This window comes from Pecten maximus, chromosome 13 (assembly GCF_902652985.1).
Source record: "Pecten maximus chromosome 13, xPecMax1.1, whole genome shotgun sequence".
Taxonomy (NCBI): domain Eukaryota; kingdom Metazoa; phylum Mollusca; class Bivalvia; order Pectinida; family Pectinidae; genus Pecten; species Pecten maximus.
This window is the reverse complement of record NC_047027.1, coordinates 22,691,175-22,706,054: the sequence shown is the minus strand read 5'-3', so window position 1 is coordinate 22,706,054 and position 14,880 is coordinate 22,691,175. Positions and strand designations below refer to the sequence as shown.

Below are 14,880 nucleotides of genomic sequence, written 5' to 3'. Positions count from 1 at the left end.
GGCCATGTCGCATGTTAAGATTGTGTTGTTCAAGATAAATATAGAAGTATATCTGAAGTGGAATTTCCGAATCTATAAATAGACAGTTCGGAGTAATACACGAGGACTGAGGTGTGAATAAAAATAGGACAGGCTTACTTGTGACCAGAAATATTCATAGAAATACATGTATGTAAGGTTAGTATGTATATCCAGAAGGAAATTAAAACATATACATATGCAACAAAAAAGGAATAAATGTGTGTACGATAACAATACATTAATACTAAACAAAAATAATTTGTTTATTCTGCATGGTTTGAAGTAATAATCAACTATGCATATCAATTAATAGAATACTTCATAAGAATGTGTTCGTCCTACATAATATATTTTGCTCTGTTTCCTGCCTGCTAGCCCGAGTTTTCTCTGGCCCTGTCACCATGTCTGGTGTAGGGCCAGAGCGCACTACTATATGAAAACGTGGAATTATCCGACACCGTTTGGTGTCGCTAAGAATTTGATGCAAAAACAATAAAATCGGGTGTGACATAACACCTACCTTACATATATGGATAAATGAGATATTTATGTACCCCAAAACACCCTTTTAGTCTCATATAGGTGTTTTATTCCGTCCGTATAGACCCTCGCTTTACGCTAGTCAAAATTTCATACTTGACTCGACGCCATATTGCTAACTATGTAGGTCGCGGTCCGCCTAATTACCCTAATCTGTGCGCGATGGAGCGAAAAGAAAAAAAAATACAAAATTTATTTTTATATATTTTACCGCTTATAATTTATAAATAATGATTTTTTTAATGGAATATAACATCTTTTGGGAAATAATCAACTTAGTTTTTATAATTTAAACTTTGTAAGAAGAAAAACACAATAAATGATATATGGTCTTTTCGGTCCATTGCGTTCCGATTTGGGTGGTTAGTCGTACTGTCACTTACAAAATGGCGGGTCAACAGTATGAAATTTTGACTAGCGTAAAGCGAGGGCCTGTACGGACGAAATAAAACACCTAGATGAGACTAAATGGGTGTTTTGGGGTACATAAATATCTCATTTATCCATATATGTAAGGTAGGTGTTATGTCACACCCGATTTTATTGTTTTTGCATCAAATTCTTAGCGACACCAAACGGTGTCGGATAATTCCACGTTTTCATATAGTAGTGCGCTCTGGCCCTACACCAGACATGGTGACAGGGCCAGAGAAAACTCGGGCTACCTGCCTGCTTGTTATGAACGGAAGTGTTCAAGAAAGTATGAACACAAAATTATAGGTAGCTCCTTCTTTTCTATTTTTTATTTTTTATTTCATGTCATCATTAACTAAACTATCAACGCGATTATAATTGTAAACTCGCCTTTGGTAAATAATCGATAAATTCGTAAGCTGAATAAAAATAGCAATAGCAATTACAATCAGTTCATTATCGAAAACTTTTTTCATACCAATGTACATGGCACTAGTTCACAGAGACACTCTTTAAATAAGTATCATACAGTAGTTTGACATAGCCGTATAACATGATACAGTGTATAGCGGACCAGTTATATCTGTTAATGACCTGCGCTGGGTTTTCCTGTTGGTGGGGTATATTTTCGCTATTTTTTTTTATTTTTTTTTTTATATATTTGCTAAACCCTTAAAGCCATATAAGATCATTCTTAGAACACACAGGATTTAGTAGTGCATGAAGTTTAAACTTTAATATCGGCTTCATGATCTTTTTGCAGGAGTTTGTTGTATAGTTTCGCCTGACGGGTTCGTGGTTTTATGTGGAATGGTCGGTGTGTTGTGTAGATTGTACTGACGAGTTCGTGGTTGTATGTGTAGTGGTATGTGTGGTGTGTAGTCTAAACTCACGGGTTTATGATTGTATATGTAGTGGTTTGTGTGTTGTGTAGTTTGTTCTGACGGGTTGATGGTTTTATATTGAGCAGAACTTTTGTGTAGTTTGGTCTGACGGGTTCGTGATTTTATGTGGAGTGGTCGGTATGTTGTATAGATTGTTCTGACGGGTTCGTTGTTTTATGCGGAAGGGTCTGTATGTTGTGTAGTTTGTTTTGACGGGTTCGTGATTTTATGTTGAGTGGTCGGTGTGTTGTGTAGTTTGTTGTGACGGGTTCGTGGTTTCATGTGGAGTGGTCTATATGTTGTGTAGTTTGGCTTGACGGGTTCGTGGTTTCATGTTGAGTGGTATGTATGTTGTTGTATGTTGTGTAGTTTGTTCTGACGAAATCGTGGTTTTATGTGGAGTGGTCGGTGTATTGTGTAGTTTGTTCTGACCAGTTCGTGATTTTATGTGGAGTGGTCGGTGTGTTGTGTAGTTTGTTGTGACGGGTTCGTGGTTTATGTGGGTTGGTCTATATGTTGTGTAGTTTGGCTTGACGGGTTCGTGGTTTCATGTGGAGTGGTCTATATGTTGTGTAGTTTGGCTTGACTGGTTCGTGGTTTCATGTTGAGTGGTATGTATGTTGTGTAGTTTGGCCTGACGGGTTCGTGGTTTTATGTGGAGTGGTCTGTATGTTGATTCGCACCCTAAAGGACACGTCAATATCTTTAAAGTAAGGTTTATCGTATAATGTGACCATTGTATTTGGTGTCTTCGACAGTATGATCCAGTCAACTGGTACCGGAATGTCAATATATGTTCCATGCTGTGACAGGGAGATAGACACAAATATACCACAAACCCCCGACACACTTCTTATAAGCATGCGTGTCGCTCACAAGGAAGGCCGTCCTTAGAAAACAATTCAAAATGATAGCAGGTTTGTAATCTCAAAATGGAACAAATGATAGATTGGACAAAACAATCGACTTTGTAATATTGGGCCACGGTGGCCGAGTGGTTAAGGTGTCCCGACACTTTATCACTAGCCCTCCACCTCTGGGTTGCGAATTCGAAACCTACGTGGGTCAGTTGCCAGGTACTGACCGTAGGCCGGTGGTTTTTCTCTGGTTACTCCGGCTTTCCTCCACCTCCAAAACATGGTACGGCATTAAATGACCCTGGCTGTTAATAGGATGTTAAACAAAAAAAAGGCTTTGTAATATAATTTTATTAATATCGTGACTTTTGTTTACATAGTATGTCATTTGTTTAAAATCACCATCGCTGGTATGTCGTTTACATTTTGTGTGATCTCTAGAACATATACATTTAGCTACTGACAGTTAACCTAGCTGGTTAGCCGGCCATTTAGATAGGCTTTAACATAACAATAGTGTACGTTTTAAATTATGTATATTGTTAGAATTAATGCCTTTGATCAGCAGAAGACCACGTCGCTACATTGTTCAGATTATGAACTTGATAAACATGCCCTTATCATTACCTGTGGAATAAATTATCCATATTTTATAGTAACCGTGTACTAGAATGTAGGATAACAAACGGTTATAGACGCTACACTGTATATCTCATTTCGCATCAATTGCGTTTTAACGATAACGGGCTCCTTTTTGTGCACGTGTCTAACACGGCGGATGTTTCATCGTTACAGCACTGTTATATATATATAAACATAAATCAATAATCAAACGAAGTGCTTTTCCAATTTTTGTCATACTGAAAATGTTCGCGCATTATCAAATTTTAATAGAACAACGCAACGCAGAACGTGAAGCTCTACATACTTCCCTGTTTAAATTGTATGTACAAGGTTAAAATAATGCATTTATAATCTAGCGCAACAAGCGAGAAAAGTGCAAAAAATGATGTTAATGATGTCATCGTTAAAAAGTGTATAATTATTTTATAATAATAATAAAAATAGATAATACAGACGACACTAGTTCGACAGTCGTGACACTTGCATGATACAATCTCTACGAATGTATATGTACCTCGTGTTTATGAATAAATCAGCATCAAGTTTCTACTTCAAATAGTATAAGGTTAATATCACATGATTGTGAAGTACCAGTATTTATTCAGATGACGAATTTTTTCCCCATAACCGCCATATACTCTAAACAAACAAAAAGGAAACAGTGTGCATATACCTGCATCTGATACCGGAGGATACATATTTACCAGGACAGACTACAGTTACGTGTATCTGATACCGGAGGATACATATTTACCAGGACAGGCAACAGTTACGTGTATCTGATACAGGAGGATACATATTTACCAGGACAGGCAACAGTTACGTGTATCTGATACAGGAGTATACATATTTACCAGGACAGGCAACAGTTACGTGTATCTGATACAGGAGGATACATATTTACCAGGACAGGTAACAGTTACGTGTATCTGATACTGGAGGATACATATTTACCAGGACAGATAACAGTTACGTGTATCTGATACAGGAGGATACATATTTACCAGGACAGGTAACAGTTACGTGTATCTGATACAGGAGGTTGCATATTTACCAGGACAGGCAACAGTTACGTGTATCTGATACAGGAGGATAGATGTTTACCAGGACAGGCAACAGTTACGTGTATCTGATACTGGAGGATACATATTTACCAGGACAGGCAACAGTTACGTGTATCTGATACTGGAGGATACATGTTTACCAGGACAGACTACAGTTACGTGTATCTGATACAGGAGGATAGATGTTTACCAAGACAGACTACAGTTACGTGTATTTGATACTGGAGGATACCTATGTATAAGTTAAAAGAATAGTTACGTGTACATGTCAACCAGGACAGACAGCATATACTGATGTAAGGGAATACATATTTTTTTAAGGCCAATTACAGTTACGTGTATCTGATACCGGAGGATACATATTTACCAGGACAGGTAACAGTTACGTGTATCTGATACAGGAGGATAAATATTTACCAGGACAGACTACAATTACGTGTATCTGATACGGGAGGGTGAATATTTACCCGGACAGGCCACACTTATGTGTATCTGATACACCGGGATTGATATTTACCAGGACAGAGTACAGTATCAGGGAAAACAATAGTTACCTGTATCGGATACAGGAGGATACACATTTATCAGGAGAGACAACAGTTAGGTGTATCTGGTACAGAAAGATAAATGTCAACCAGGACAGACAGCAGAAACTGATATAAGATCTTACATATTGTTCAAGGCCAATTACAGTTACGTGTATCTGATACAGGAGGATAAATATTTCCAGGCCAGATTAGAGTTACGTGTATATGAAACACGGGGATACATATTTACCAGGACAGGCAACAGTTGCGTGTATCTGATACAGGAGGATACATATTTTCCAGGTCAGACTAGAGTTACTTGTATCTGATACACGGGGATACATATTTAACAAGACAGAATACAATAACGTGGAACCGATACCGAAGAAACAGTAAATTCCAGTCCAAACAATAGTTAAGTGTGTCTGATACAGGAGGATAAATGTTTATTAGGACAGACAATAGTTACTGAAAATACATATTTCTCAAGACAAATAACAGATACGTGTTTCTGATACAGGAGAATACCTTTTATCAGGGCAGGTAATTTTATGTTTATCTGACAAAGAAAGGTCAGTATTTATCAGTACAGGTGATATTTATATTTATGAGATACTGATGTGGATACGTATTTATAAGAACAGATATGATTTACGTGTATCTGATACTGAGGTGGATGCGTATTTATAAGGACAGATGTCATTAACGTGTATCTGATAGTGAGGTGGATATGTATTGATAAGGACAGATATTATTAACGTGTATCTGATACTGAGATGGATACGTATTTATAAGGGCAGATATTATTAACGTGTATCTGATACTGAGATGGATACGTATTTATAAGGACAGATGTCATTAACGTGTATCTGATACTGAGGTGGATACGTGTTTATAAGTGCAGCTATTATTAACGTGTATCTGATACTAATATGGATACGTATTTATAAGGACAGATATTATTAACGTGTATCTGATACTGAGATGGATACGTATTTATAAGGACATATGTCATTAACGTGTATCTGATCCTGAGGTGGATACGTGTTTATAAGGACATATGTCATTAACGTGTATCTGATACTGAGATGGATACGTATTTATAAGGACAGATGTCATTAACGTGTATCTGATACTGAGATGGATACGTATTTATAAGGGCAGATATTATTAACGTGTATCTGATACTGAGGTGGATACGTGTTTATAAGGACATATGTCATTAACGTGTATCTGATCCTGAGGTGGATACGTGTTTATAAGGACATATGTCATTAACGTGTATCTGATACTGAGATGGATACGTATTTATAAGGACAGATATTATTAACGTGTATCTGATACTGAGATGGATACGTATTTATAAGGGCAGATATTATTAACGTGTATCTGATACTGAGATGGATACGTATTTATAAGGGCAGATATTATTAACGTGTATCTGATACTGAGATGGATACGTATTTATAAGGACATATGTCATTAACGTGTATCTGATCCTGAGGTGGATACGTGTTTATAAGGACATATGTCATTAACGTGTATCTGATACTGAGATGGATACGTATTTATAAGGACAGATGTCATTAACGTGTATCTGATCCTGAGGTGGATACGTGTTTATAAGGACAGATGTCATTAACGTGTATCTGATACTGAGGTGGATACGTGTTTATAAGTGCAGATATTATTTACTTGTATCTTTAACAAGATATATGTTCCTACATTGTATTTCTATTTCAATACACAGATGGGGCCGGCTTCACATTTGACTTTATTTGGTGAATGTGATTTGTGCAGTAAAAAAAACAACTACAATATACATATGCTGGGAATTCGATAGGTGGCCCACTTCTCACTAAGGTGGAAACAATGACTCGACTACACTGTGCTCTCATTGTATGGAACTAAATGGTGCCGGATTCCTGTACGACTCTGTAACCTAAACATGCCAAGTTTTCAATGGGATCGTCAATGATCAACCAACACTTGGTCAATCATTGGGTGTAAACATACAACCAACATCTATTAATGCCAATTTCTTTGGAAACTGGAAATGAATACATCATTTGCATTACAAGTGTGACAGCCCGAGATTGTCACTACAAGAAAATGGCATGTGACAGTTTTTTTATGCAATAGTTAGGCGTTCTGATAGTGTCAACACTTCATGTATGGTTTATATTTATTTTTTGTTTATTCATATTTAATTAATATCTAATTCATATCGTATTCCATTTAATCGATAATCATCATTGTGAAAACTTATGACTAACATATTACCATATTTCTTCAGAAATTAACCTGTCTTCATTTAGATGTGTTATAGACGTTGTCATACATAGAAAACCAGTACGTTTATATATCCCTTTACATTCTTTTTTGTTACTGACGTTATAATATTGTTTTAGTTACAAGACGGAAGTGTAATATCGTTCCTGACCCGACAAACTCAAGGGGAGGCTAAAAGCCTGAAAATCCCATCATTGGTAATTATTCCTTAGATTCCTCCGAAGCTTGACAGGTGCCAATTTGTCAGGTTCAGGTGAGAGTTTATAGAATAAGTGGGATATGATTCGAAACGCACAACCTGATGTTCTTAAAAATTTCCTTCGAACTCTCGTGGCTACGGACGAATTTATGATTACGTTGTATAAAACTTCCGTGATTAATTGATCCTGACACTGCCCTTTTCTGTGTAAAACACGGTTTAATCAGGTTGCGAAAAACTGCCTTTTTGTTTTAACCCCGGTAAGATGTTTATTTCACATGCAATGTGGTGATCAATTTTAGGCACTGATTGAAGCTTCAAATTTTGATTTATTTATTTTACCTGTCTGTTCCATTACCATAACTACTGACTAATGGATACGTAATTCATGATGTTACTTTATATTTGATAACAATACGATTATTAGGGCACAAACATATTTCTGACACATGTTCCATTAGGGGAAAGGTAATGGTCTGACCAGGACATTAACATGGGACACTTTATCTCGAGATGTACCTATTCATGTTACTATACAGCCACCAAACACAGTTCCATCCGTTACACTTCATTTTGGAACACAAAAGATAACATCATATCCATGCATTGTGATATTCGATGGGCCTTTATGGGCATTCATTGTTCAAATGCTACCAATGGAACCTTAATATGTAAATTTTACACTTAATCGGTAAATTTGTCATATTAACCTGAAAATTGTTCAAATGAATAATCATTTTTTACAATTAAATATTGCATTGGTGTGGGGAAACATCACGTCCAAGAATTTCACGAAAAAACATGGTGAAACCAGGGCCAGGTTCCATAGCATGTAGTAAAGAAATATATACATTGTTGTGTACGTCATACGTTTTTCTAACTGAACTGTTTTACTTTTGGTGACGGGCATACTGTAAAAATGGAAATATTCGCGGTGTGGACATTTTCGCGTATTTCGCTATCAGTAAATCTCCGCGAAAATGTCCACACGCGAATATATTAACACATAGAAATACTAAATAGAAAAAGATACAAGTTAGCGCAAAAATATCTTGACGGCGCAAAAATATCCACATCGCGAACACTTTGGAAGCTGGCTAAGCGAAAATGTCCACACGCGAAAATATTCACTTTTACAGTAGATTAAATGTCTTCAAATGCAAGCACAACGACGTTAGTGTATGCATTGGTTTAACTTCTTTTGTAATCAAACGGTTGTATTTAAAGCTTGATTGAACTCACAACTGTGTCCCTATTGACAATCACGTAGGGTTATTTACAGAAAAAAACAACGTTTGTTTGATCTCTTACAGCAACAAGTTTTTGGTAACCTTGTTTTGATTTCCTGTGTAGAAACTGTTTGTTAGTTCTATGCAACAAAGGAGCGATATAATAGCTATGACCTTGTCTATGAAGGGATAGTATCATTTATTCTGAGTGATATAACTTGTCAACGATGGGGCAGCAATTCGCCACAGAACCCCCGTTATCGTAAAAGCCCTAGCGACCTTCAGAACTGGTACAATAATAGATCATCACGACCTTAGTGTTACAAGAAAAACCTTAAGACAACCCGTGACATTTATTCTGAAATGGAAGTGTCCTGTAACCCCTTCTAGTCCTGTGGGGACTCCCTTCTACTATCCATACCCGGAGCCAGTGTAACTATCGAGTGGTCATACAACTTGGCATTATCCGCAGCACAATACATGTGTTTTAGGAGTCCTGTCACTAGATAACTATCTGACGACCGCGAACGTTTTCTGCTCAGATATGCACATATACGTGCCTATCCCGATATTTTCTAAGAACAAATTAACAATATTGAATGATATATATCACATTTAAGTTAACTGCTTATGAATATTGTATTTTTCACTAACCAGACAAAGAATGTTAAGACCCATACACAGAGACTTACAGTGGGCGTATAACATGCACACTGTCAGGGCTCACTTGCCAACAATAGGATATCAATCATCCACACACATCTCAAATATTCTATGGATGAAGTTATTTAAGGAATCTGTTTGGGATCTGGAAAAGGCCACTGCATCACGCAAAGACCCTGCTGTGTCATGAGACTTCTGACCAGTAACCGAATGTGTATGAAGTCTGTCCTTATTTTTAGTTTAAAAATAACAATAATAATAGCATTTAATGTGTGTCTCCTGTCTCGTTATCAACGATGGGTAAATTATTTCACTAAATTTTCATTTTAGCTATAAACCTCTTTTCAACAATATTCTAGCTAGTCTGACAATCACTATCGTTTTAGGCATTATGGCAATTTCGAATAAATAATTTGTTCCCTTCGAAATTTTAATTGTACAAAATTCAATTATCCTTCAGACCCAATATGGACAACGTCCTAAAGAATAAGGGCTGTCAATAATTTGCCACTCTTTCTTTATTGAACCCGCTCCTTAGCCCCCTAGGATTGAGATCGACCGATTATACAAAAGTCAATGAACCTTCAGATCAAATATGAACAAATTACTGCAATAATAAAAACTTAATAAAAAATAAAAGAATTTGCTATTCTTGCCTTATTGAGCCCGTCCTTCTGGCTCTTAAGGGATATACCCACCAGTTATACAAAACGTTAAAAAAAATTCAATGATGTTTCAGACAAAAGATGCACAATTTCATACCGAAGAAGAAATGCTTGAATAATTTGCAATAATTCCCTTATTGAACCTGCCCCTCAGGTCCCTAGGGGGTGAGATCCACCAATTATGCAAACCTCAATGATCCTTAAGACCAAATATGTACAACTTCCTATAGAAGAAGAGCTTTGAACAAAATACCACTCTTCTTTCGCTAGACCCTTAGGGTGACAAGTCCCACACATAATACAAAGTCGGTTTTCCGTCAACGAAGTTTGCTTTAGACGAAAGCTTAACAAAACCCTTTCGTTCCTACAGAAGAAGAAATGATTCCTATAGCAATGGTTGCTTTACTTCACCTATTGTGTCATATCCTCTACGCACATCGGCTACTTGACTTATATTTTATATAAAATTCTCCTTCACCTTAGAATGCTTCAGACCAAGATTGGTTAAAATAGTTCACTTGGTCCTTTGGGGCAGATGAGATGGAATCGGTTTCTTTGCCCCTAAGTATGATTCAGACAAACGTCAATCTCCGCTCAGTCGTGTATACTTTAGTAGCTATTTGAAGTACATGTTGTAAAACATGTCATAAATTCATCGTTTCGTCTGATCAGGTGTGCTCAGAACAGACCAATTAATCACCCTTATCCTAATAAAGACACTTCAGGTTGTTTAGGCTTACGAAGGGTAATGGTAAACAGCGTAACAGAGAAATTGTGATGTCACCAGTTTTCGGCGTAAATGTGGAAACGCTTTAGACTCTTTCAAGCATTGATGTATTTTTTTTTTTTAATTTCATAATGATGTTTTTGTTTGTTTGTTTGTTGTTGTTTTTTTTTTTTTTTTTACTTCTTCGCGCCCTTTATAAATCTGCGTAGCGGATTCTTACAATACATTGAAAACATAATTGTATTCATATCTCTTTGAAGCTCAAAAATATTGACATCAACGCTTATAATTGATTTTTGAAATCAATTTTCAAAATCAAATCATGTTTTGTGTCTAATTCAATTGATTTTATTAGGGATTCCTTTTCACAAATCAATACACAACATCAATGGGCCGTATGGTGACGTCACATGTTAACGCCTTTTCCTCATTTTGTTTATAAAAGTAAAGAGTTGCATTAAAATTGGTTCATTGGTCTTCGGACAATCATAAACGGTCACATGTACGTTCGTCTCTGACGATCAAAAATATACAGATTATTAAAGTTTAATTATGAATAATTATAATCCAAAACGCCTTTATTCTACGATTTTTTTTTCTGTAGCCAATGTATATGATAAATAATATAGGTATACGAATGGTCACATTTGTTTCAGTATTATTTTTAAAGAGTCTATGACATGCGCGTTTTAGTATTTAATGACTTATGACTTACATCGCTTTAGCAGAGATATTTCAAACAAAATGTTTTCAACAGCATGATTGGTCAAAATTAGGAGTTAAGTATCTTTAAGATTGAAATTATCCGATCTTCAATTAATCTTAATATCAAGTTTTAAATATGTGAAACTTCAAATATATACAATCTCTAACATTGTCATTAATATGTTCATCGACTTATAAATTAAGGTGACCGAGATATAAAATATATCTATGTTTTAACATCTGTCTTGTCCAAAATTAGGGGTTTAAAACGTCTCAGACATGAGGATAGAAGAGTACAATATTTATAGGGTTTTAAACTGCATTGTTATAGCAAATATTGTGGATTGTATGTCAAACATACATGAGTTAAGCTGTTTTACAATTGGGAGATCTTTATTTCTTGATCATCAATTGATCATCATCGTGTGATGATGAAAAATGATATATGTTTCTTTTTTTTTTTACTTAAATTGAATAGTAGTTAGTTTTTAAACTTTTTAATATCGGCAATATTATGTAAATATCAATTTTCGTAATTCCCTGTTGAAAGAATACTCAGAGTTTGATCTATCTTAAAAAATAAGAGTCTAAAAATCATCAAATTTTATTACCTGATTAACAATTGAGTACACGTTATGTTGATGTATTTTTCATTGTCCATGACGTACATTTTTCATCTCCTTAATCAAATAGCCTATTATACACCGCTTAGATAAAGTTTTCCTTTCTAAGCATTGGAGAACTGAACTTATTCTCTGAGTAGAATAAAGTTGTAAATATAAGTGGTTCGTCTTAAAAGTAGTGGATCTGTCTAATAACTAAGAAGCTTAAATGTGGTTTACTTTTGGGATTAAAAGTTGTCAAATCAAGATTTGTTTTAATGGAGAATGGAATTATGAGTTGTAGAATTCAGTCGCTCTAAGTTGTACCTGTATCGGACGGGATATATTATCTCAATACAATACTACGGAAAATTGTGACGGTTCAAAATACAGTTCTGTCGTTATTTCTTGAGTAGTAAGAAGGTTCGAATCTAGGTTAGAATTCGTGTGCACCACGAGTGGGATGTGATTAACAGGAAAATCTGCTGATTCAGACAATCCTGTCATTGGTGAACAATTAACCACGTGTCCGCGGCAGCATTGTTACAATACGAAATATGGTGACGGTTTAAAATACAGTTCTGTCGTCATTTCGTAGAACGTACAGTACTATGATAACTATACTTTCGTATATCAGCTTGATCAGTTGAAACCAAATTATCATAACGAAAAACAAAACAAAACACCATAACAGGTTACTTTGCATTATTTGTAAAATTTAGAATAATTACAGAATATAAATTCGATAGCATTAGTAGGATTTAAAAAGAAAAGACTTTTATATATTCATAGTTAGCATGTCCATTTCCATTTCCAGTCCGTTCCCGAAATTGTCTTAAAAGTGATGCATCAACCTGAAATGAAAAGAAATGATGGAAAAAATAAATAGATAAATACAAATAAATATATAAATAAAAAAGTAGTGACCATTGCATATTTCTACCACAAATGTTGTGTATGATTTTTTTTTTCACACAAAGTATAAATATCTGACAAAATAAAGTCAATCTCGCACTGTTTATGGTAAATAGAGTGACATGATGTTTGTATATCTTGAGCTACAGTACTTAGTTTTAAAGTAGTATATACTTACACTGTCCCTCTACTAGCTCTATATCGTCTAAGGCGATATCCCCTCTATAGCCATCTCCACGCACACCCTCAAATGCGAACTGTAAAGATAAAATAAATATATCATTGAATAATTTTCTTCAAAAATTTTCCGTTTCCAGGATTTATCTATCTATTTATTCACAATCCTGTTTAAAGGTCTGGAATCTCAACACCAACAACAACTTCTTCTCATAATTCCAGAAACTCGAATCCAATCAAGAATACACATTAAACTCTACAGGTCAGTATAATCAGTGAACAAATAACCATTCAAGTTTTTTTTTTATCTTATAATTGATAATATAATGAAAAAACTTTTACTTCAAAAACTGAAAATATTGGCCATGACCTTTGATCTAGACTGCAGGCAACTTGTTTGCTTTCTTACAGACAACTTTGACAATATCGAAACATATTTACTAATCAAGCGAGGATAAACTATTTTACCGATACTGACCTTATGACCAATTTATTAATTGCATTTTACCTATATAAATCAAAATATTTACCCGGTTAAACATACACAATTTGATCTTAGCCTAAAAAATTACCTAGGCCTCCTTTGGTTTCCAGTTTGGATTCATTGACAACCAGAAATGACTTAACATTTAATATCACAATTATATTAATGTAATCCCAACTTCTTGCCGCTCACGTGATAATGTATTGACTTGTTTAATATTAAGATTTAATTGCACAGTTTATTTAGTGATCACCCCGACTATGCAATTCCCTCTCATATATAACCATACTTTCCCCCTAAATTGCTTTTCTCTATACTAATAATCCATCCTGGACTAAGAGCCTGGCATGTGTGGCTTGCTATTGCTTCCCTGGAAAGGTAACCTTTGCCAGGTTTCATCGTAACTTGTGATATTGAAGAAAAAAAAAAAAAAAAAACCGTCATAAATAAGGATTAATTGCAGCTAAGGTATGAAGTAAGGGACGAAAGTGGGGATTATGTAAAGCTAGATTACAATTTCTAGATGTAAACTGGGGGAAATACAAATTCATATCTAATACAGAAGCTTAACGGACTGAAAAACAAATGTAGACTATTGATCAACCCACCACAAGATCAGCGACCTGTGGCAAGTCAATTTCAGCATCCTTCCAACCATCTCCCTGATCGCCAGACCTAGACCAAACTTCGGTTTCACTTCCTCGATCGCCAGCTTGCACACTTAGAGACCCAATTTGAGTACCTTTCATATTGTAGTAGAAGCGAAGACACCGATCCATGGCTGCAAAAACACGAAAGTGTTAAACGGTTGTCATGACACATATAATATGCAATTTTGTCGTTAGCCCCAACCAAGCCACCATCCAATAAAAGAAATCAGTGTGAATCTACGGCATCAATGCCGCTTTTCTATCCTGAAGGTGTCAAATTATTTTATATATAATAAATATTTGGTGACAATGACCATTTCAATGTATTCTATATTCTGCCGAGAAGCTTCATTTGAACAAAAACACCTTGGCTATGTTTATAATTTGATCAAGGACTTTGACGGTAAGAGTAGTGTAGAGGTATAACATTTAACAAGGTAATCTTACTGGCTCCAATTGGTATCCCAATGATAGGATATCTTTTTAGAGAGAACGAGGTTTCAAGTTTTTGTCAAAGCATCGCAAATTTGATTTCGTTTTTCTTAAAAAAAGACCATTAAAACTGGTTCCTTTTCATAAGCACAACGGAAATATTTTATACATTTTTCGCTTTTATTATTTCGGTTTTTGAATTAATGATT

General features: G+C 35.4%; 1 protein-coding gene across 1 annotated transcript in view; it reads right to left on the bottom strand.

The window, feature by feature from the left end:
- Positions 1–12,703: 12,703 nt before the first annotated feature.
- LOC117340310 (MAM and LDL-receptor class A domain-containing protein 1-like) overlaps positions 12,704–14,880 on the bottom strand; it is a gene marked incomplete in the record, with an annotated part of 53,448 nt that continues 51,271 nt past the window's right edge. The window contains 3 exon segments of the mRNA XM_033902077.1: positions 12,704–12,867; positions 13,107–13,185; positions 14,198–14,370. Coding sequence (XP_033757968.1) covers positions 12,863–12,867; positions 13,107–13,185; positions 14,198–14,370 — 257 coding nt within the window.